This window comes from Oncorhynchus nerka, linkage group LG15, assembly GCF_034236695.1.
Source record: "Oncorhynchus nerka isolate Pitt River linkage group LG15, Oner_Uvic_2.0, whole genome shotgun sequence".
Lineage (NCBI taxonomy): Eukaryota > Metazoa > Chordata > Actinopteri > Salmoniformes > Salmonidae > Oncorhynchus > Oncorhynchus nerka.
In genome coordinates this window covers 68,839,399-68,863,476 of record NC_088410.1, presented here as the reverse complement: position 1 = coordinate 68,863,476, position 24,078 = coordinate 68,839,399, and the positions used below count along the sequence as shown (strand labels likewise).

At 44.4% G+C, this 24,078-nt stretch overlaps 3 protein-coding genes across 5 annotated transcripts in view; 1 reads left to right on the top strand and 2 right to left on the bottom strand.

The window, feature by feature from the left end:
* The window catches only part of LOC115143223 (rootletin-like), a 50,742-nt gene extending 43,703 nt beyond the window's left edge, over window positions 1-7,039 (top strand). For both annotated transcript variants that reach the window (XM_065001847.1, XM_029683383.2), the window contains exons 36-37: window positions 5,584-5,757; window positions 5,845-7,039. In XM_065001847.1, coding sequence (XP_064857919.1) covers window positions 5,584-5,757; window positions 5,845-5,931 — 261 coding nt within the window. In that variant the 3' untranslated portion in view covers window positions 5,932-7,039. The remainder of the gene's footprint in view (window positions 1-5,583; window positions 5,758-5,844) is intronic.
* A 66-nt stretch (window positions 7,040-7,105) lies between these two features.
* On the bottom strand, window positions 7,106-12,360 carry LOC115143222 (microfibrillar-associated protein 2-like). Of its 2 annotated transcripts, none has more exons than XM_029683381.2 (9): window positions 12,235-12,360; window positions 9,681-9,783; window positions 9,480-9,530; window positions 8,960-8,986; window positions 8,667-8,750; window positions 8,495-8,530; window positions 8,290-8,377; window positions 8,117-8,190; window positions 7,106-7,994 (listed from the first exon to the last, which is right to left on the bottom strand). In XM_029683381.2, exons 2-9 carry the CDS (start codon window positions 9,709-9,711, stop codon window positions 7,891-7,893), a joined length of 495 nt encoding a protein of 164 aa, XP_029539241.2. In that variant the 5' UTR covers window positions 9,712-9,783; window positions 12,235-12,360; the 3' UTR covers window positions 7,106-7,890. The 2 variants fall into 2 exon arrangements, with proteins under 2 accessions (XP_029539241.2, XP_029539240.2); XM_029683380.2 differs by having other exon boundaries at window positions 9,681-9,741; window positions 12,235-12,359.
* Window positions 12,361-13,003: 643 nt separating this feature from the next.
* On the bottom strand, window positions 13,004-20,184 carry LOC115143221 (succinate dehydrogenase [ubiquinone] iron-sulfur subunit, mitochondrial-like). The gene is made up of 8 exons (XM_029683378.2): window positions 20,065-20,184; window positions 17,351-17,484; window positions 15,103-15,188; window positions 14,361-14,497; window positions 14,121-14,237; window positions 13,888-13,989; window positions 13,626-13,748; window positions 13,004-13,501 (listed from the first exon to the last, which is right to left on the bottom strand). Exons 1-8 carry the CDS (start codon window positions 20,167-20,169, stop codon window positions 13,421-13,423), a joined length of 885 nt encoding a protein of 294 aa, XP_029539238.1. The 5' UTR covers window positions 20,170-20,184; the 3' UTR covers window positions 13,004-13,420.
* Window positions 20,185-24,078: the final 3,894 nt, after the last annotated feature.

The window sequence follows — 24,078 nt, the reverse complement described above, 5'->3', positions numbered from 1 at the left end:
ACAGGTTGACAGAGAGATAAAGCAGAGACATAGCACTGCTACAGGTAGACAGAGAGATAAAGAGAGACATAGCACTGCTACAGCTGGACAGAGAGACGCTGCTAGAGACAGAGAGATAGCACTGCTACAGCTGGACAGAGAGATGCTTAGAGACATAGCACTGCTACAGCTGGACAGAGAGATGCTTAGAGACACAGCACTGATACAGCTGGACAGAGAGATGCTTAGAGACCCAGCACTGATACAGCTGGACAGAGAGATGCTTAGAGACATAGCACTGCTACAGCTGGACAGAGAGATGCTTAGAGACACAGCACTGATACAGCTGGACAGAGAGATGCTTAGAGACATAGCACTGCTACAGCTGGACAGAGAGATGCTTAGAGACATAGCACTGCTACAGCTGGACAGAGAGATGCTTAGAGACACAGCACTGATACAGGTGTAGGCAGCACTGAGACAGGTAGAAGAGAGATGGAGACATAGCACTGCTACAGGTAGGCAGAGAGATAAAGAGAGACATAGCACTGCTACAGCTGGACAGAGAGATGCTTAGAGACATAGCACTGCTACAGCTGGACAGAGAGATGCTTAGAGACATAGCACTGCTACAGCTGGACAGAGAGATGCTTAGAGACACAGCACTGATACATGTAGGCAGAGAGATAAAGAGAGACATAGCACTGCTACAGGTAGGCAGAGAGATAAAGAGAGACATAGCACTGCTACAGCTGGACAGAGAGATGCTTAGAGACATAGCACTGCTACAGCTGGACAGAGAGATGCTTAGAGACACAGCACTGATACAGCTGGACAGAGAGATGCTTAGAGACATAGCACTGCTACAGCTGGACAGAGAGATGCTTAGAGACATAGCACTGCTACATGTAGGCAGAGAGATGCTTAGAGACATAGCACTGCTACATGTAGGCAGAGAGATTCTTAGAGACATAGCACTGCTACAGCTGGACAGAGAGATGCTTAGAGACATAGCACTGCTACAGCTGGACAGAGAGATGCTTAGAGACATAGCACTGCTACATGTAGGCAGAGAGATGCTTAGAGACATAGCACTGATACATGTAGGCAGAGAGATACAGGCATTGGAGAAACACTGAGACTCCCTAACCTACAGAAGGTGGGACAACCCCAACTGTTAAGACTTGGAAACTTTTATATGAAGACCATTGGGTCAGGCAAAGGAAGGCTAACTTTAAGATAACAGTGAGGTGACATTGACCATGTTGAGCACTACCACTGAGTGCGTTTCCTCAGCTGCTGTTGATTTCACGCTTGTCTGAAAGGTGACAGAGAAAATGTGGATTCAGTTTAGAGCTAGGTGGTATATCGTGAAAACCGTTATTGATCCACATACCGGTATGGATTCTATAACAATATTTGTATACATTGCTAAATTAAATGACAAGTTGCACTACTCATAAAACATATTTAGAACTTGTAAACTCAGCAAAAAAAGAAACATCATCTCACTGTCAACTGTGTTTATTTTCAGCAAACGTAACATGTGTAAATATTTGTATGAACATAACAAGATTCAACAACTGAGACATAGACTGAACAAGTTCCACAGACATGCGACTAACATAAATTGAATAATGTGTCCCTGAACAAAGGGGGGTCAAAATCAAAAGTAACAGTCAGTATCTAGTGTGGCCACCAGCTGCATTAAGTCCTGCAGTGCATCTCCTTCTCATGGACTGCAGCAGATTTGCCAATTCTTGCTGTGAGATGTTACCCTACTGTTCTACCAATGCACCTGCAAGTTCACAGACATTTCTGGGGGGAATGGCCCTAGCCCTCATCCTCCGATCCAACAGGTCCCAGACGTGCTCAATGGGATTGAGAGCCAGGCTCTTTGCTGGCCATGGCAGAACACTGACATTCCTGTCTTGCAGGAAATCACTCACAGAACAAGCAGTATGGCTGGTGGCATTGTCATGCTGGAGGGCCATGTCAGGATGAGCCTGCAGGAAGGGTACCACATGAGGGAGGAGGATGTATTCTCTGTAACGCACAGCGTTGATTGCCTGCAAAGACAACGAACTGAGTCCGATGATGCTGTGACACACCGCCCCAGACCATGACGGACCCTCCACCTCCAAATCGATCCCGCTCCAGTGTACAGGCCTCGGTGTAACGCTCGTTCCTTCGACGATAAACGTGAATCTGAACAGCACCCCTGGTGAGACAAAACCGTGACTCATCAGTGAAGAGCACTTTTTGCCAGTTCTGTCTGGTCCAGTGGGTTTGTGCCCAAAGACGACATTGTTGTCGGTGATGTCTGGTGAGGACCTGCCTCACAACAGGCCTACAAGACCTCCAGCTTCTCTCAGCCTTTTGCTGTAGAAAGGCCTCATTAGTGTCGTAAGTTTTCATAACTGTGACCTTAATTGCCTACCGTCTGTAAGCTGTTAGTGTCTTAACAACCGTTCCACAGGTGCACATTCATTAATTGTTTATGGTTCATTGAACCATGGGAAGCAGTGTTTAAACCCTTTACAATGAATATCTGTGAAGTTATTTGGATTTTTACGAATTATCTTGGAAAGACAGGGTCCGGAAAAAGGGGCGTTTCTTTTTTTGCTGAGTTTATTATTCAGAAACATCAAACACCTCCATACCATCACCCAGCCCTAGTTCAGTTTCAGCATTTGAGTTTGTCATTCTGCTTATTTCCCCTTTGGCAGAATTATCAAAGGAGTCAAGATTTAGTTATTCATTCAGCCTTTAGTTAATTGTGTCAGTCAGTTGGTTTTCTGTGTAGGTCAGTATCACAACAAATTCAGTTTGAGTCCAAAAAGGCCATGAACTGTATCTGGAATATGGTCATGAGATAGGAGATCATTATTTATATTACCATTTTCCCTAGTCACCCGCTAGTCTTTTTCTGGGGTCAAACTCATTTGATAATGCCCAGCATTCATCAAAGTAAGGTCCAATAGACTTAACCTCTCCCCCACTTATCTTCTAGTCAAACCACAATAACAAACCTCATTTGCTGACGTGATTGGCTGATGTTGGAGGTGTTTATTCTTTATTTGGCTGCTTTGTGGAAGGAGGAGTTGGTGGATGTAAGAAAGAAGATCACTTTTTCTATGGTGAGTGTCTATTTCTCAAGTGATTGTTATACAGTCAGTGCAGTGCACTCCTCTTTGAGTGATCAAATCCATGCAGAAGCATTTTAACACTATAAGCAGTTGATCACCATAACCTCTATCACTATAAGCAGTTGATCACCATAACCTCTATCACTATAAGCAGTAGATCACATAACCTCTATCACTATAAGCAGAATGTCCTGTAATAGAAGACGAGGCTAGTGTGTTCTTCTTGGTAGTTTTTACTCTGAAATTCTCAGTTCAGGTGAGGGGTTAGTCAGGCAAGACAGTGCTTTTGTTGCAGATTATTGTACATTCTTTTTCATTAGTTTAACCCTCCCACAGCGCCTTTCTGTTGTTCCCTGAGCTCCATTTAAAGGCAGCCAAATGAAACCTCATGCAGGCTTAAGTGAGTTGGGATCTGTACAAAATGGCTGTAGCCCCGGGCTCTCTGGTTCTGAATGCATCTGCTGCTAGTTAGACCCCTAATGTTGAGCAGAATTGTTTGGCTTGTTTGTTCTTGATCTGGACCCCTATGGTTTCTGTTACGGATGAAGTTAAGAAGGTTTAACGAGAACAACTTGTTGAAAATAAATTTAGTATGAAAACTACATGATATATCCTAGCTAGGAGGGCACTGTTGAATAGTGTTCTGCGGGTTTTCATTTCCTTTTGATATCATTTTTAAGAGGCTACTATTCAGCATACGGTGCCTTTGGAAAGTATTGCGGCCCATTGACTTTTTCCACATTTTGGTACGTTACAGCCTTATTCTAAAATGGATTCTATTGTTTTTTCCCTCTTCGGTTTACACACAATACCCCATAATGACAAAGCAAAAACAGGATTTGAGAAAGGTTTGCTAATTTATTCCAAATAAAAAACTGATACATACATTTACATAAGTATTCAGACCCTTTACTCAGTACTTTGTTGAAGCACCTCTGGCAGTGTTTAGAACCTTGAGTCTTCTTGGGTATGATGCTACAAGTTTGGCACACCTGTATTTGGGGAGTTTCTCCCATTCTTCTCTGCAGATCCTCTCAATGTATGTCAGGTTGGATGGGGATCGTTGCTGCACAGCTATTATAGGTCTCTCCAGAGATGTTTTATCGGGTTCAAGTCCGGGCTCTGGTTGGGCCACTCAAGGACATTCAGAGACTTGTCCCAAAGCCACTCCTGTGTTGTCAGGGTCGTTGTCCTGTTAGGTGAACCTTCACCCCAGTCTTAGATCCTGAGTGCTCTGGAGCAGGCTTTATCTGTTTATCCGTACTTTATCCGTTCATCTTTGCCTCGATCCTGACTAGTCTCCCAGTCCCTTCCGCTGAAAAACATCCCCATAGCAGGATGCTGTCACCACCATGCTTCACTGTAGGGATGGTGCCAGGTTTCCTCCAGAAGTGATGCTTGGCATTCAGGCCAAAGAGTTCCATCCTGGTTTCATCAGACAGAGAATCTTGTTTCTCATGTGCCTTTCGGGAAACTCCAAGCAGGCTGTCATGTGCCTTTTACTGAGGAGTGGCTTCCGGCTGGCCACTCTACCATAAAGGCCTGATTGGTGGACTGCTGCAGAGATGGTTGTCCTTCTGGAAGGTCCTCCCATCTCCACAGAGGAACTCTAGAGCTCTGTCAGAGTGACCATCGGGTTCTTGGTCACCTCCCTGACTAAGGCCCTTCTCCCCCGATTGCTCAGTTTGGCTGGGCGGCCAGCTCTAGGAAGAGTCTTGCATTTAAGAATGATGGAGGCCACTGTGTTCTTGGAGACCTGCAATGCTGTAGACATTTTTTGGTACCTTTCCCCAGATCTGTACCTGGATGATCAATGGAAACAGGATGAACCTGAGCTCAATTTTGAGTCTTATAGCAAAGGGTCTGAATACTTATGTAAATAATGTATTTTAGTTTTTTATTTTAAAATACTTTTGCAAAAATGTCTAAAAACCTGTTTTTGCTTTGTCATTATGGGGTATTGTGTGTCGATTGCTGAGGATTTTTTAAAATCCATTTTAGAATAAGGCTGTAATGTAACAAAATGTGGAAAAGGTCGAGGGGTTTGAATACTTTCCGAAGGCACCTTATATTACTGATTAGTCCATTTTAGATTATTTTTCAATCCTTCGTCAACAGATTAATTTATCAAGGTCATGCATGTGAACAATGAGAATAGCCTTTCATTGTGTCAGCCAATCAAGAAGCAGACGTGACCAGTGACCACCACAGACGGGCTATTAACCATTTGTCGTCAGACCTCTCCCAGCCCCACCAGCTGTGTGCTTATGGTATCCCATGTAGTGTTGACATACCTCTTGTTAGCATCTAGAAAACGACCCCAACCCTGTGTTGTTAACACTGAGACATATCTCTGTCTGGGATTTGAGTTTGTCAGTGTGACACCATGTCACTAACACTGTGATTTGGTGTTGCTGTGGCCCAGTGACTAACACTCCTTTATCTGTGTATCCAGGCCCAGCTGGCTGAGATGGAGCAGTCCCACAATGTGAGTGAGAGCTCTGTGAGGCAGCGTGACGAGGTGATGCGTGAGGCGGAGAGGCTGAGGGTCACCCAGAGGGAGGCAGAGAGGACCCTGGCTGCCAGGGAGAGAGCCCACCGCCACCGGGTCAAAGGGCTGGAGGAGCAGGTAGATACAGCCGTGAGGTCAAAGGGCAAGAAGACATACCCTTAATGTCTGTCCCTGACCTCGTCTGTCTGTTTGTCCGTCCCACAGGTGTCCACTCTGAAGGAGCAGCTGCAGCAGGAGATGAGGCGGAGGCAGCCATCTCTACCCACCTCCCTGATGTCTGGGGGGAACTGAGCACTGAGCAGTTCACCTGTGTCCCTCCATGGGTACTAAAGCCCACAAACAGCTCCAAGAACCAATATCCAATCATCATCTCCTATGATTTGACACACGCCTCTCCTACTCAGGGAGAAAGTCAGCGGCACCACGGGAGGAGACTGTGGATGATAGAAGTGTCATCCGGTACAACAGAGGAGGAATGAGATCCTCAGCTGCCAGTATACAGTTGGCTTTGATTCCCTCCCACACACACCAGCAGAACAGAATACAAAGGGAGAACCGAGTCTGAGTCACTGTTTTGAGCACTAGGCAACAAATTGATCGGCCATATGAAGGAACTACTGTACTGTCCATCTTGCTAGTATCTGGTTGAGATTGAACCAACTATTTTGTCTGGACCAATAGACACTATTATATGTAGAGCACATGATGTGAGTATTTATGTGCTGTATGTATATCAGTTTGTGATATACAAACACACAGGATCTATCATGGTCCACACACACCAAGTCGTGGAGAGGGCACGACAACACGTCTTCCCCTCAGGAGGCTGAAAAAATGTGGCTTGGGCCCTCGGATCCTCAGAAAGTTGTACAGCTGAGCCATTGAGAGCATCCTGACTGGCTGCACCACCGCTTGGTATGGACACTGCTTGGCATCTGACCACAAGGCGCTACAGAGAGCAGTGTGGATCGCCCAGTAAATCACTGGGGCTGAGATCCCTGCTATCCAGGACCTCTATACCAGGTAGTTTCAGAGGAAGGCCCCAAAGAATTGTCAAACAATTCAGCCACCCAAGTCATAGACTGTTCTCTCTGCTACCGCACGGCAAGCAGTACCGATGCACAAAGTCTGGAACCAACAGGACCCTGAACAGATTCTACCCCCAAGCCATAAGACTGTTAAATATTTATGTGCTGTATGTATATCAGTTTGTGAATTTAGATTGATATACTTGTAACTAACTAGGAATAGCACATATCGAGGTACATTTATGATAACTATCAGGATGATGTTTAGGGGATGGATACACGTGCATCAATCATGTTTGTAAGGGAATTGAAATGAGAGAACAGTGGTGTATCTGTAAGAAATGAATGTTGATAAAGAATCTTTGACAACACTGCTTGTTTGTTTGATCCACATAAAGCACAACCAATCCAACTCATCAGAATTAGTCACACCAAGGTAAAGTTGTAGTAAAAAACATGTATTTTTTTCTCCAGTATAGTGAAAGGGTTTTACAAAGCAGTAGTACAGTAACAATTTGTGAGCCGCATTTCAAAGCACTTCTTGCCACTGATATGTGAACCTATGCACTCACTGCAAGGTCACCAGCCACTGTAGCTCTAGTCACGTTGACCATGTTACACAATAACACTCGAGAGGTCAGGGGTCAGCACCCGTCTCTTCAAGTCTGATTTTCGCTGCTTGCCACCCAGTCAGTGCCAAGGCAGTGGGATGGTTATGGATGATTGAGTTTTGCTAATGCCTCTGTTGTTGAGGTCAGTAAGCAGTAGCTGTCACTCTGGCTGTCCCCTCATTACTATGACTGCTTTTCAACACAGGTATAGTAAACAACAACGAACATCACACAATGATTTAGAATATAGGATAAAATTAGGCATAAAAAACAAGATAAAAATGTTGCTTTTTTATGTGCCTCTGATTGCTGATTTCCATTCCTTAGCACCAGTGTGGTAGTGATTTTATAGCACCAGTGACATTATACAGTCTTCAACGTTCTGTTGAGTATAAAAGAATATATATTTATCCATACACACGTTCTACTGATCCCACTTCTCATTATGTATGGAATTCTGAAAGGGAGGAGAGATGAAAAGAGAAGAAACATGGGAGTTCTTTGGTACCAAAGTGGAATACAGTCAAAGATTAAACAGAAAATGGGATGGGATGTGGACCCTAGAGATGTGGCAGTATTTGGGCTGGTGTTCTCTGATGTGTCCCATGTTCTCAACAGCCTCCACAGCTCTTCCCACAGCTGCTCCCCAGTGACCCACACTGGCCACTCACCGCCGCTACACCACAACGAGAGAACTGGTCACGGCACATGTCAGCTACAGAGAGAGAGAAGTGTTACAGCCTTTGTCCTTCACAGAGGTGAATACAAAACTAAACGGGTGTGTGTGTTTCTTTAGTGGGGACAGCTGGTTGTGTATTGTATACAAGAACACCTCACCTCTTAGCAGCTCTTCATGCGCACACACGGTCCTGACACACACCTCCTTGTTGACCACATACACCCTTCGCAAGCTGAGGAGAGAGGAACGGCGTTAGTGGGATGTTGAACACTTTATAATCCATGTTCAATGCTATCATGATAAGTTAAGGGTTAGGTGTGCAATATCAGACCTGTAGAAGCAGAGGCTATTCAGACACTGTTTGCATGGTTTGTGAACAGAGTAGAGTCTGGTGCAGGGGTACTGCTCCTCTCGACAATCTACACAACAGAAAACATATGAGCCATCCAACACAATCATCTACACATAGCATAATAGTCCAGGTCAGTCATCCATCAAAAACTATTCACACGGACCCTCCCTCTCTGTTTTTTTACCTAGGGGGCCAGGTTCTGTGGGCTCTGTCTCTTGCTCTGAAACAAAACAGAAACTCACATTTGAATGGAATAACCCTACTAATACGACAGAAGAACAGGACAGTGGATATAGATGTTGAACATACCAGTTGATAATAAATGTTGAATAGTAGATAATGAAAGGTGTGAGTACCAGACAGACCAGGACGTTCGGGACCAGGGAACGTTTGGGGAACCTGTGACAGAATCTGCTGCTGGACATCCGTGTCAGGATTATCTGATAGGGGGGGGGGGGGGGTGAAGAGAGAGAGGGAGAGAGAGATGGTGAGCAACAAGGGAATTGCTGAATTCTCTCAAGGAAAATGGAGGCACTGAGCAGAACTTTCAGTACATCACCATAGGGCAGAGAAGCTCTCTACATCAGTCTATCAAAACTAATGATACTACAGGAGTAGAATAGGTAACAAGATCACACAAGTATCTTACCTGGGAAATAATCAGGGCCATAGTCTTCTGTGAAGCAAAATTAACAAAGGTACAGTATGAGATATTCCTTTGTTACATTGATAACATATTGTGATAAATGTACAGCAGGCAGACTGACAGACAGGCAAGCAACTCTGTATGTGACAGATGAATAGCAGAGATCTTCTCAAGCACAGTGGGGATTTCACATAAAACATTGCAAGTCTTGCAAGAATTTAACATCGACCACCTGCTTTTAAAATTGGGAGGAAATGTACGGTAGATTGTCTTTGTGCATGACCTCATAATCAAGATGTTAACAAGTGCTGAGATAGTAAGTGGTCATTGAAGTATTTACAATAAACAAATTAAAATACACAGGACATTCAATGTTTCCATCTACCTGGTAAAATGGTAACCTCTCGGGGTGGGTAGACAAAAGACATGGAAATAATGACCACATGTGAAGAGACACAGTACTGAGTCACGGTGTGTTTGTACACGTGGACAGACAGTGTAATAATGACATGGATGAACTCACCCAGGAAAGGAAATGGTTCTTGGTAGAGGGGGGGCTGAGCTAGCAGGAGGACTGTTGAGGCAAAGTTGCCTAAATGTTTAGGCAAAGGTGCTGGACAAGTGTTTTGTTGTATAGAATGTTTATTGGGTTAGTCTACTGTTGTGTGTACATTAGAGTGTTGTGTATATTATGCAGTGTTCAGTGTGACTGTGCTGGACTCACCTGGCATGGAGAGCAGTAGGAGGACTCTCATGATCGCTGTCTCTGTGGAGGTAGACTGACACTGAGGAGGAGAGAGAAGAGGAGGAGAGAAGGAGAGAGAAGACTGTATACATTTTCAAAGAGTTACTGATTCCAAGTGATACAGAAACACACATCTGTTACATAGTGTTCGCTGTGTCATAGATTTACTTTTATCCATGGGCCTCATCACAGTCTTTTATCCGTGGGCCTCATCACAGTCTTTTATCCATGGGCCTCATCACAGTCTTTTACCCATGGGCCTCATCACAGTCTTTTACCCATGGGCCTCATCACAGTCTTTTACCCATGGGCCTCATCACAGTCTTTTATCCATGGGCCTCATCTTTTACCCATGTCTTTTACCCATGGGCCTCATCACAGTCTTTTACCCATGGGCCTCATCACAGTCTTTTACCCATGGGCCTCATCACAGTCTTTTACCCATGGGCCTCATCACAGTCTTTTATCCATGGGCCTCATCACAGTCTTTTATCCATGGGCCTCATCACAGTCTTTTACCCATGGGCCTCATCACAGTCTTTTACCCATGGGCCTCATCACAGTATTTTATCCATGGGCCTCATCACAGTCTTTTATCCATGGGCCTCATCACAGTCTTTTATCCATGGGCCTCTTGTCTTTTCTCTTCCATCTCTCTCCTATCCTGCATTCTGACCTCACCTCTTCCCTCTCTCTTTTACCCTCCACTCTGCCCTCCCCTGGCCCCAAACAGTCAGGGGGGAAAAGGAAAACTTTGACAGCAAGAATGTGGCACGTCTGTCTTTCTTAACAATCCCTCTGTTTTTCTCCTTTTCTCCATTCCACTACGAAACACTCTAAAGCAGACAGACCAGGGGCTAAATTCCAGGAAAAGAACCACTGAGCCCCTCCACCCCACCCCTCCTTCTCTCCCCATCTTCCATATTCCTCCCTCCACGTCTCTCATTTCCTCTATGTCGCCCTCTCTTGTCATTTCCCTGAACCCCTCCCCCTCTCTCTCTAACAAGCAGAGAGCTAGCCAGGTTGAGTTCGTACAGTATGACCACTGTATGCCACGCCAAAAAGACAGAGAGAGAGAGTGAGGAAGGGGGAGTTAGTGAAGAGAGAGAGAGAGGACTGTATTCTCAGAGGATAGCAGTACACTGCTGCAATAAGACCCCCCTCCAATGCGTATTACAGTTACATGACAATGGCACGGTAAAGTTCATAAACCACTTATAAACTGCAACAACTCACATTCAGTTGGGAACAATTGGCACAGAGAACAGTTTTTCTAACTAGACTGCTTATAAGTAACTGTGCAGACCACAATATTAGGCTACTTTCCTTGTGGAATGAACAAATTACTTCTCCCCTTCTGTACTGCACACAATCAGACAGTCTAGCTTGTGTGTGTTTTTTTGTGCACTGAGTGTGCTATCATGTGATCATCAGTGTGTATATGTGTGAGTATCATCACATTTAATGTTTCATACTATGAGGTCTGGCGGTAGTGTTTCAGAGTGTACATGTATGTATGAAGGTACATGTCACCAAAGTGTGTGTGTTCAGATATTCCTCTTGTGCATCACAGTGGCTATCGAAAACCATATGTTTTCACAGCACACATCTGGGAGCTATTACACCCTCCTCCTCAACCCCATTTTGCCCCCCTCCCCTCCCCAGCCCTAACTGACCCCCTCCCCCAAAGCATGGGGACTTCGGAACAATGCAAACATGAAGAGGGAGAGCTCCCACTCTTCATGCCTCCTCCTACTAAACACAGTGTGTTTTCAAGCACTATGTAAAAACATATATATGATTTCTCTCTCCATCTCTTCCCCCGCCTCCAATCTCCTCCCCTCTTAACAACCCCCCATTAGTCCGCATTCTTTTCTCCCTTATCCTCTCATTTTATTTATGTTGGCCAGCCCCTCTCCATCTCTTCCCCCGCCTCCAATCTCCTCCCCTCTTAACAACCCCCCATTAGTCCGCATTCTTTTCTCCCTTGTCCTCTCATTTTATTTATGTTGGCCAGCCCCTCTCCATTGTATTGTCATTGCCCCCAGCTATAACCCCACCCCCTGGATTGCAGATTGCCCCATTCTCCACAACAGTCTAAACAGACAACAAATAGACAACCTATAACAATCTGAATAAATGAAAGATTTAAGTACCTGTTGAATAATTACATGAGGCCCAATCATGTCGTGAATTGTAAAGAAAAGACACAGAATCATCTTAGTTGACAGGTCACCACTGCTTGCATGCTATTATTGAACTTGTAGACTTCGTATTTTATAGTTGTTTTTTTCTTCGGGTAGGCCTATAACTCGGCACTGATGATGGATATAAATATGTATATTTCATATAACTGATAATTGATCAAAAACCCACACCACCCTGACACATGGTAAAAGTTAAGAAATGTAGCCCAACTCCTTGGTCATTGATTAATGGTCAATATTCAAAGTAATCCAAATAAGCGGACATGCTTACAAATACTGCAATTATTTCATATCTAAATATATTAATTTTAACTTGCAGTTCTTACCTCTATTTCAATTTAGCTCTGGCGATCCGCAAGTCTAATGCCTCCGTCTTCAGCAACTTCTGACCGAACCGCACATTGTAGCGCCCCGCCTTCAAGCCCCCTCTCCTGCCTCTGTCGGACACATCGCCGACCCCCACCAACCACAGACTGGAGACCACGGCACTGACTGCACATAAACCACCTAGCCCTCAAGGATGGATAAATAGGGATGTTTGAAAGCAGTACACACACATAATTGATCTCAAGGCATATCATTTTTCGTGTATGATTTTGATTGTCCACGTCATTGTTCATGATAGGGGACAGTCAATTAGCAGGGCAGTACCGTGTGACAGAACTTGAACCATTTAAAAATGGTGGATACATTCATGGTTCCATTTTATTGATTAATTTGCCATGGTGCATTAATGACATGCCCAACAATAGGCTTCGGGAGACTCGCCAAATTGCGTAAACTGAATGGGCTTTTTTTGGACAGGGTCCTTATTTGTTCTCCCTTTTCACTCAACTCCAGTTAAGTATGTGAAAGACTGACACCTAGAGGATATAGATTGAAATGACGGCACTACCCACTGTAGCACACACAGTATTTTTTATTTTTTTTGTATTTAGCTGATCCTAAAAACCAATCACCATTCAAATGCTGTACAAAGAATCACGCCACTCAATGAAGGTGCTGATAAAGCCGAGGGGTGATAACTATTACTAAAGGAATAAAGTGAGAGACATCTGGTCTGAAACAAGTGTAATAACAAGGGAAACAACGGCAGGCATTAAAGCATTGGATTTATTACAAGCAGACTCCTGATAGATATAGGTATGACAGAAGAGCTGCAGATCATATACATATTTAATATCTGTGAATACATCACACTCTGAACTCAAACCCACCCACACACACCTACGAGACCAAACAATGGGTATATGAACTAAGGAATGCACCATTTAAGTCAGTGGGTCAAGTCTCACATACAGTATGCACCCATGCATTCTCTTACACACAAACACACGCTCTCACGCTACAGTACACACACCAATCCGGCGTGGACCATGCACCCATTGCCCTTGGAGTCCAGTGTCAGTCAGTAGTGCTAGAGTGTGGAGGTGTTGAACAGGTGTGTAGGCCCAGCAGAACCCACTGGTAGGGAATCTTAATTATAGTATAATTTATGGGGGGGGGGGGGGTTCAAGCAGAAGCTGATTTCTTCTCCTTGTAAGTGGCCATCATCTTCTTAATCTCTGCAATCGCCTTCCCTGGGTTAAGGCCCTGTAAGAGTAGGAGAGAGGTGATGCATTTGAGTACAATGAGGAAGAAGAAGTGTGCTAGTAAGCAGTGAGGTTTACTGTTAGCCCTTGGAAGGGAGTAGTGCTGTTTACTAGACTGAGGTTACCTTGGGGCAGGTCTTAGTGCAGTTCATGATGGTGTGACAGCGGTAGAGAGAGAAAGGATCCTGCAGTTTGGAAAGACGCTCCTCTGTGAACTCGTCTCGCGAGTCGATCATCCAACGATAGGCCTGGAGGGAGGACGGACATGTGAGCTCACAAACAGTCCAAGGTGCATACACACATTCACCCATCAGTGTCCCGTTGATCAAAATACAACAACTCTAAACAAAACAGTTCTCAGACTAGTCTAAACTCAAATACACCGACCTGCATGAGGACAGCAGGTCCCAAGTACTTGTCTCCATTCCACCAGTAGCTGGGACAGCTGGTGCTGCAGCACGCACACAGGATGCATTCATACAGCCCGTCCTGGGAGGGAGAGAATTATCAAGTCATGAGGAGGAAAGGGAGAAGAGTGCAGAATGGACACAATAGCAGCCCTAAGTTCATACGTCTAAATTATGCTCAATGCAAATTGAACAAAGGTAATTTGGGTGTACCAGTTTTTGTCTGTCCTCCACAGTCTGATGGTATTGTTCCTTTCCCTCATTTGTCTCATCTTTCTTCTTCAGGTAGGGCTCGATCGACTTGTACTGAGCATAGAAATTACTCATATCCTGCAACCAAAACAGAACCCAATCACAAAACTCATTCCAATTTCTAACATTGAAAGCCATAATGGTGTATAAAGGAATCCAGACAGTTTGTGAAGAGCTTGTATGGAATGTCATGACACTCACAGGCACCAGGTCCTTGACCACGTACATGTGTGGCAGAGGGTAGATCTTGGTAGCCTTGCTGGTGTTGGTGTCAATCTTGTTGAGGCAGGCCAGTGTGTTGCCTCCATTGATGTTCATTGCACAGGATCCACAGATACCTGATCCATAGCAAACCCACATACACACTATTAGACACCTTGGACATTATATGAAGTTGTAGAAGGAACTGACACGTGTTAGGTTTCCTTGGCTAGAGCATATCCATCTGAGGATAGTCAGTCACTAGAACTAAGCTGCCCTGGTATCATCCCTGGACATCCTGTTCTTCGATAATTCCATCCGGGACACACTTTCCAACCTTAGTAGCCTTGGCGTGTGTGAGCCGTAACGGCTCCTAGGAGCAGGAGCCTGTTTCCTGTTTCTGCATGAGGCAACTTGATGTACAAGTTACACGCTCTGGACAGGACGCTAGTCTACCGCAGGGCCTTACCCCAATCTATCTCCTTAATGCCGAGTGCCAAGCAGAGACGCAACGGGTTCCATTTTTAGTCTTTGATCACTGGGCGAGTCATAGCAAACTCCCAACCTCTTCTCCAATCTTTTTCCAACCTTGATGCTACCTAAATCCCCTCACGTAACAAAAATACAGTAAGTCAACCTTTAAGAACACTAATCCCAGCTCTTCTCTCACTCCCCACAGAACATTGTGATTCATTACTAGAATCATTCAAAAAACTAACCCCACTTCCCTTCCCACACTGACCCTCTCTGCAGGAGCGACGGAAAGTCAGAGTGCCGTCCATCTCGTTCTTGATCTTGATGAGGGCGTCTAATACCATGGGGCCACAGCTGTGGAAAGGAGGGAAGCACAGTCAACTTATTGTTTCCTAAGACACACAGGATCTATCATGATCCACACACACACAGGATCTATCATGATCCACACACACACAGGATCTATCATGATCCACACACACACAGGATCTATCATGATCCACACACACACAGGATCTATCATGATCCACACACACCAACAGTCGTGAAGATGGCACGACAACGCCTCTTCCAGTCAGGAGGCTGAAAAAAGTGTGGCACGGGCCCTCGGATCCTCAAAAAGTTGTACAGCTGAGCCATTGAGAGCATCTTGACTGGCTGCACCACCGCTTGGTATGGACACTGCTTGGCATCTGCCCGCAAGGCGCTATGAATGCGGATCGCCCAGTAAATCACTGGGGCTGAGATCCCTGCCATCCAGGACCTCAATACCAGGCAGTTTCAGAGGAAGGCCCCAAAAAATAGTCAAACAATCCAGCCACCCAAGTCATAGACTGTTCTCTCTGCTACCGCACGGCAAGCAGTACCGATGCAAGTCTGGAACCAACAGGACCCTGAACAGCTTCTACCCCCAAGCCGTAAGACTGCTAAATAGTCAGTCTGGGTAACTATTGGTTATCTGCATTGACCCTTTTTTACTCATCCCATACACTGCGGCGTTTTCTATCCTGTTGCCTAGTGATAGGACACACACCGTACATCGACTCAGTACCCCATGTATATAGCCAAGTTATCGTTACTCATTGTATATTATTACTTTTCTATTTTCTTTCTCTCTGCATGTTGGCATGGGTCTGTAAATAAGCATTTCACTGTTAGTCTACATCAGTTTACAAAGCATGTGACAAATTAAATTAGATTTGACAGCTGTACACTGGAGAAATATGACAACAGGATTGACACATACTATACATATCCATGCTGTGAACTTGTGATAAAAATACCGTGGTGTACTTTCACGATGCCTCATTGCCAGAGGTGAGCCAATAGGGCTGAACAGATAGAGAAAGAACATAAGTAGGACTGGGAACCTGTCCAGAGTATAAGGTTTATCCTCCTTAATTCCATAGGAAGGGTGCTCATGATTCACTCAAACAGTGTCATCATTTGAGCTAATACTTAATGCCCTGAACACCACTGCAACATGATCTTCTGTTTCTGAGAACTGTATCGAGAGATATAGTTGGCCACCTTGAGACATGTGAAGTCATTCTGTAACTCCCAAGTCGCAAACTCCTAAATGAAAGAAGATGAACATCAACAGAACATGCCAATGCCCAGGACCAGTCAAGAACAGCCAGTCTGATCTAGAGGGGTAGTCTTCCATCACCACCATATACAAGGGGAGCTCGGTACTAAAAATATATAGCACAGTAGCTAGGTTTCCATTCAATTTGCGACAGATTCTCATGCAAAAAAATTAACTGCATATTTTATCATACTTGCAATTCCACACCAGAGGTGTGTCAGACTGACTTTGTTAGGGATAAAAGGCTGTGCGTGATGAAGTCATGCACATAAAATACAAAACAAAAAAACACTTTTGCACTTAAGTTGTCATGTACCGAATAAATAAAATAGGAGTTAAATGAGTTTCCATTGTATTTTTGCTATACCGATAGAGTTGCCAGACAAACTGTTGCGACAAACTTACCCAATCTGGTTTTCGTGCATAATCTGGAGATAACAGTTTACTGATAAAGTGGACACTGGACTGGTTAGGTTAAATGATGACATGGATAAGAGCCAGATCATTTTTGTTTGTTTAATTGGCAGCTTAAGCACCAATCATCATGTCACTAGCATACAAATTAAGACCCACAATTTTATTGGAAAGGAGCATCGAGTTCATAACCGTGCACTTTCACCACCCAGTAGCCTAAACTGTGCAATTTCTTGGAAAAGTATGCACAAGAAATCATTTCCACCTCAATTCGTTGCATAATTCATTTTACCGACAGAAATATCCCACCATGTCGAATTAACAAATTGTCTGTCGACATTTATTAAAAATCTACCAACACTTCCTGTTTCCATCATACATTTATACGGCTTGACTTTACGCACATAAAAACTGTAGATGGAAACGTGGTTTGTGATAACGTTCAATAAATGACAAAGTCCTTGGTCCAACAACCTAATGGAAGTGTGCAGCTGATAAGATGGGCTGTACTTACGTGTTGAGGTCAATGTCAAAGGTCTGCATGCGGGGCTTGTCACCAACTGTGTCTGGGTCCCAGCGGTACACCTGGAACTTCTTGATTCTAGGCTGTGGGGCTGTAGCCGCTGCTGTCTGGGCATACCGAACCGCCTAACAGTAAGAGAGGCGAGTGAGGAGGACTGCTTCTTCCATGCGTGTCATAACAAAACACATGAATGACGACAATGTTCCTGGCATGAGGATTGTATAAACAGCGTTGAGTGAATTGTTTAACATTAGTCCATCACAGAGTAGGTTTATAGAAGGGATTTGAGGGAATTGGGTGAAGTTGCCCCACCTAGACAATGATCTAAGGTCAGGATATGGGGAAGGGTAAGCTGATGCTACATCAGAGGAAACGTAATACCCGGTGGAGCAAGGTCAGACATATTTTGTGCCATTCCCATACCGTCCCCCTACAGATCACATAACTACATTACATCAAGTGTTACAGGATCATCTAACCTTACACCACTAACCCAACTCATTCCGCACATAATGCATTTACTTCATTTTAAACATGTGAACAATAGCACCATCTCCAATGAACACAATATGAAGTATTGACAAGAAACAGATGAAGCAAGATCAAACAATAGAGCAAAAGTGCCTTTAAAAAGGACTAAGCAAAGTGGGCCATCCTGTTAACATTACTGTGCTATTTTGGCAGCCGTTGCTAAAACATCCACAAGTCTTTGCTTTACTGTCAGCTCTGACTCTAGTTGATTAAACTCAACGATTTATGATGGAGTTGACCGGTGTGTACCGGTGACTGGTGTGGGAGGACTTGAGCTCAAACGTTTTTTGCATCTAAAGAATCGCCAGCAATTACAGCTTTGCACACTTGGCATTCTCTCAACTAACTTCACCTGGAATGCTTTCCAACAGTCTTGAAGGAGTTCCCACATATGCAGAGCACTTGTTGGCTGCTTTTCCTTCACTCTGCCGTCCAACTCATCCCAAACCATCTCAATTGGGTTGAGGTCAGTGGATTGTGGAGGCCATTGTCCTGTTGAAAAACAAATGATGGTGGGACTAAACGCAAACCAGATGGGATGGTGTGTCGCTGCTTCCTGATTAAGGGTGCCACGAATGCAAAATAAATCACTGACAGTGTCACCAGCAAAGCATCCCCACACCACCTCCTCCACGCTTCACATTGGGAACCACACATGTGGACATCATCCGTTCACCTTGGAACCAAAAATTTGGAATCAGACCAAAGGACAGATTTCCATTGGTCTAATGTCCATTGCTCATGTTTCTTGGCCCAAGCAAGTATCTTCTTACTGTTGTCCTTTATTAATGGTTTGTTTGCAGCAATTCGACCATGAAGGCCTGATTCACGCAGTCTCCTCTGAACAGTTGATGTTGAGATGTGTCTGTTACTTGAACTCGGTGAAGCATTTATTTGGGATGCAATTTCTGGGGCTGGTAACGCGAATGAACCTATCCTCTGCAGCATAGGTAACTCTGGGTCTTCCTTTCCTGTGGCGGTCCTCATGAGAACCAGTTTAATCATAGCGCTTGATGTTTTTGCGACTGTACTTTAAGAAACTTCAAAAGTTCTTGAAATGTTCCATATTGACTGACCTTCATGTCTTAAAGTAATGATTGTTTCTCTTTGCTTATTTGAGCTGTTCTTGCCATAATATGGACTTAGCCCTATTTGGTAATAGACCATTTTCTGTATACCACCCCTACCTTGTCACAATGCAACTGATTGGCTCAAACGCATTAAGGAAAGAAATTCCACACATTTACTTTGAAGAAGGCACACCTGTTAATTGAAATGCATTCCAGGTGACTACCTCATGAAACTGGTTGAGAGAATGCCAAGAGTGTGCAAAGCTGTCATTACGGCAAAGGGTGGTTACTTTGAAGAATCTCAAATATAAAATACATTTTGATTTGTTTAACACTTTTTTGGTTACTACATGATTCCATGTGAGTTATTTCAGAGTTTTGACGTCTTCACTATTATTCTACAATGTAGAAAATAATAAAATAATAAAGAAAAACCCTGGAATGAGTAGGTGTGTCAACGTTTGACTGGTACCGTATCTATGCTGCATACCATTTTGTGCCATGATGCTGTAGGTGTGAGCAATCCTTGATTAACTAAATCTAAACTATTCGGTTTCACTAAAATATAGTTTCCAGTCAGAGGCATACTCAGCAGGAACAACACTTACGATTCAATGTGTCATTCGCTATCAAATAAGCGTTTAAAACACGTTATCGCGGGTCTCCCATTTTCCGGCTGTAGGAGTGGGAGATGTTGTAGTTTACTCTCGCGTGACTACGTGGTCTAAAATGGACTACAATGACAGCCCACCCACCACGGGCGTCAAATGGGAGACCGGATAAAAGCGTGTTTAAAACGCTGTGTTGATAGCGAAGGCCACATTCCACACAATCTTAAGTTTTGTTCCTGGAGATACTGAATATGCCTCTGTTGACTGGAAACGTTATTCTGGTGAAACCGAATAGTTTAGATTTGGTTGATCAAGTATGTCAGGCTACGGAAGCTTCCGCAACGAGCGGTCTGTAAACAATAGTTCGTTGAGGGACGAAAGCAAGCAGCTAGATAACTAGCCGACAAACGCATATCGTTTGAAACGGTCAACAAAGAACATTCCGTTTAGGTAATCGTTAAAATGGACACAGACGAATTTAACACAGCCTTACCACCATTCCGGCGGATGATCGGAATGCCACGGCGCTACAGCGACCCAAGGACGAGAGACAAACGACCGACATCTTGAGCAACGTTACTCTGACCTCTCGCTGCATATGCTATACCAGAATGCACTGCGGTATTTCCTTTACGCCTAGATCACACTGGCAGTGTCATTGCATTTTGGTACACCAGAAGGCCAAATGGCGCTATTAGTGGGGAATTAGGTTGGGTAAATTGACACCGAGGTAAAGACAGTTTCAGGTTGGACTTTCAAAGGATATTCGTTCATTTGAACCACAGACTCCAAATAAGTGCCACGATGTTGGAAAAGTTACGTACAACATTACACAGGTCTTATTTTCACGATTTGGACAATAATTCGCTTTGCAAAGCTAATAAACGTGGAAATGAATGGCTGACGTTTTGCATTCTCCCAACCAATTGTGCTATTTAGTTCGTTTTTTTGCTTTTTGTGTAACTTGTTTTTAAATTTATTGTGTACATAATGTTGCTGCTACTGTCTCTTTTGACCGAAAATAACTTCTGGACATCAGAGCTGCGATTACTCACCAATGGACTGGAAGAAACCTTTTCCTTTAACGAGTCCGACGAGAAGGACATTCTGCTTTCAGTGGAACAGGCCCATATCCACATATTTTGCTTGATGGAAGATGCAGGAAAAGGGGCCGCAGATCGGGCATCTTTATGAGAATCTTGGATAATCTAGGATTAAGATTATTCTACCAACAGGCCATCAAAAACTGTAACATCTTATGTTTCATCGAGACGTGGCTGAATGACAATACGGACCATATATAGTGAGGGAAAAAGTATTTGATCCCCTGCTGATTTTGTACTTTTGCCCACTGACAAAGAAATTATCAGTCTATAATTTTAATGGTAGGTTTATTTGAACAGTGAGAGACAGACTAACAACAAAAGAATCCAGAAAAACGCATGTCAAAAATGTTATAAATTGATTTGCATTTTAAGGAGGGAAATAAGTATTTAACCCCCTCTCAATCAGAAAAATGTCTGGCTCCCAGGTGTCGTTTATACAGGTAATGAGCTGAGATTAGGAGCACACTCTTAAAGGGAGTGCTCCTAATCTCAGTTAGGTAACAAACTCTCACTGTATAAAACAAACCTGTCCACAGAAGCAATCAATCAATCAGATTCCAAACTCTCCACCATGGCCAAGACCAAAAAGCTCTCCAAGGATGTCAGGGACAAGATTGTAGACCTACACAAGGCTCCAATGGGCTACAAGACCATCGCCAAGCAGCTTGGTGAGAAGGTGACAACAGTTGGTGCGATTATTCACAAATGGAAGAAACACAAAAGAACTGTCAGTCTCCCTCGGCCTGGGGCTCCATGCAAGAACTCACCTCGTGGAGTTGCAATGATCATGAGGAGGATCTTGTCAATGATCTCAAGGCAGCTAGGACCATAGTCACCAAGAAAACAATTGGTAACACACTACGCCATGAAGGACTGAAATCCTGCAGCACCCGCAAGGTCCCCCTGATCAAGACAGCACATATACATACCCGTCTGAAGTTTGCCAATGAACATCTGAATGATTCAGAGGACAACTGGGTGAAAGTGTTGTGGTCAGATGAGACCGAAATGGAGCTCTTTGGCATCAACTCAACTCGCTGTGTTTGGAGTAGGAATGCTGCCTATGACCCCAAGAACACCATCCCCACCGTCAAACATGGAGGTGGAAACATTATGCTTTGGGGGTGTTTTTCTGCTAAGGGGACAGGACAACTTCACCGCATCAAAGGGACGATGGACAGGCCATGTACAGTCAAATCTTGGGTGACAATCTCCTTCCCTCAGCCAGGGCATTGAAAATGGGTCGTGGATGGTTATTCCAGCATGACAATTACCCAAGACAACAAAGGAGTGGCTCAAGAAGAAGCACATTAAGGTCCTGGAGTGGCCTAGCCAGTCTCCAGACCTTAATCCCATAGAAAATCTGTGGATGGAGCTAAAGGTTCGAGTTGCCAAACGTCAGCCTCGAAACCTTAATGACTTGGAGAAGATCTGCAAAGAGGAGTGGGACAAAATCCCTCCTGAGATGTGTCCAAACCTGGTGGCCAACTACAAGAAATGTCTGACCTATGTGATTGCCAACAAAGGTTTTGCCACCAAGTACTAAGTCATGTTTTGCAGAGGGGTCAAATACGTATTTCCCTCATTAAAATGCAAATCAATTTATAACATTTTTGACATGTTTTTCTGGATTATTTTGTTGTTATTCTGTCTCTCACTGTTCAAATAAACCTACCATTAAAATTATAGACTGATAATTTCTTTGTCAGTGGGCAAACGCACAAAATCAGCAGGGGATCAAATACTTTTTTCCCTCACTGTAGAGCTAGCGGGATTTTCCATGCACCGGCAGAACAGAGATGCTGCCTCTGGTAAAACGAGGGGTGGGTGTGTGTGTCTATTTGTCAATAACAGCTAGTGTGCGAAGTCTAAAATTAAAGATGTCTCTAGGTATTGCTCGCCTTTGGTAGAGTACATTATGATAAGCTGTAGACCACACTATCTACCAAGATATCATCCAAACCAGAAGCTATGGATTACAGGCAACATCCACATCGAGCTAAAGGCTAAAGCTGTCGTTTTCAAGGAGCGGGAGACTTATCCGGGCGCATATAAGAAATCCCGCTATGCCCCCCAAACCATCAAACAATCAAAGTGTGAATACAGGATTAAGATTCAATCCTACTACATGGCTCTGACGCTATTCGGATGTGGTAGTGCTTGAAAACTATTACGGACTACAAAGGGAAACCCGGACGCGAGCTGCCCAGTGACGCGAGCCTACCAGATGAGCTAAATGCTTTTTACGCTCGCTTCAAGGCAAGCAACACTGAAGCATGCACGAGAGCACCAGTTGTTCTGGATGACTGTGTGATAACGCTCTCGGTTAACCTTTAAACAGGTCAACATTCACAAAGCCGCTGGGCCAGACAGATTACCAGGACGTGTACTCAAAGCATGTGCAGACCAACTGTCAAGTGTCTTCACTGACATTTTCAACCTCTCCCTGACCGAGTCTGTAATACTTACATGTTTAAAGCAGACCACCATAGTTTCTGTGCCCAAGGAAGCAAAGGTAAACTGCCTAAATGATTACCGCCCCATGGCACTCACGTTGGTAGCCATGAAGTGCTTTGAAAGGCTAGTCATGGTATCAACAGCATCCTCCCGGACATCCTAGACCCACTCCAATTTGCATACCGCCCCAACAGATCCACAGAGGACGCAATCTCAATCGCACTCCACATGGCCCTTTCTCACCTGGACAAAAGGAACACCTATGTGAGAATGCTGTTCATTGACTACAGCTCAGCGTTCAACACCATAGTTCCGACGAAGCTCATCACTAAGCTAAGGACTCTGGGACTAAACACCTCCCTCTGCAACTGGATCCTGGACTTCCTGACGGGCCGCCCCCACGTGGTAAGAGTAGGCAACAACACGTCTGCCACGCTGATCCTTAAAACTGGCCCCTCAGGGGTGTGTACTAGTCCCCTCCTGTATTCCCTGTTCACCCACTACTGCATGGCCAAACACGACTCCAACACCATCATTAAGTTTGCTGACGACACAACAGTGGTAGGCCTGATCACCGACAACGATGAGACGGCCTATAGGGAGGAGGTCAGAGAACTGGCAGTGTGGTGCCAGGACAACAACCTCTCCCTCAATGTGAGCAAGACAAAGGAGCTGATCGTGGACTACAGGAACAGCCCCCCATTAACATCCATGTGGCTCTGTGGGGCTGGTCGAGAGTTTCAAGTTCCTTGTGTCCACATCAACAAACTATCATGGTCCAAACATACCAAGACAGTCGTGAAGAGGGCACGACAAAACCTTTTCCCCTCAGGAGACTGAAAAGATTTGGCATGGATCCCCAGATCCTCAAAAGATTCTACAGCTGCACCATCGGGAGCATCCTGACCGGTTGCATCACCGCCTGGTGTGGCAACTGCTCGGCA

Bases quoted from the DNA above. Each gene is read 5' to 3' on its own strand.
- LOC115143222 (XM_029683381.2), bottom strand. From the start codon at position 9,711: ATGAGAGTCCTCCTACTGCTCTCCATGCCAG. The intron at 8,987-9,479 runs GTGAGTTCATCC...TTTGCTTCACAG, and splicing joins AGAACCATTTCCTTTCCTGG to AAGACTATGGCCCTGATTAT. The intron at 8,378-8,494 runs GTAAAAAAACAG...TCTGTTGTGTAG, and splicing joins CACAGAACCTGGCCCCCTAG to ATTGTCGAGAGGAGCAGTAC.
- LOC115143221 (XM_029683378.2), bottom strand. From the start codon at position 20,169: ATGCAGCGAGAGGTCAGAGTAACGTTGCTCAAGATGTCGGTCGTTTGT. The intron at 15,189-17,350 runs GTAAGTACAGCC...TCCTTTCCACAG, and splicing joins TTTGACATTGACCTCAACAC to CTGTGGCCCCATGGTATTAG. The intron at 13,502-13,625 runs GTAACCTCAGTC...CTACTCTTACAG, and splicing joins GCACTAAGACCTGCCCCAAG to GGCCTTAACCCAGGGAAGGC.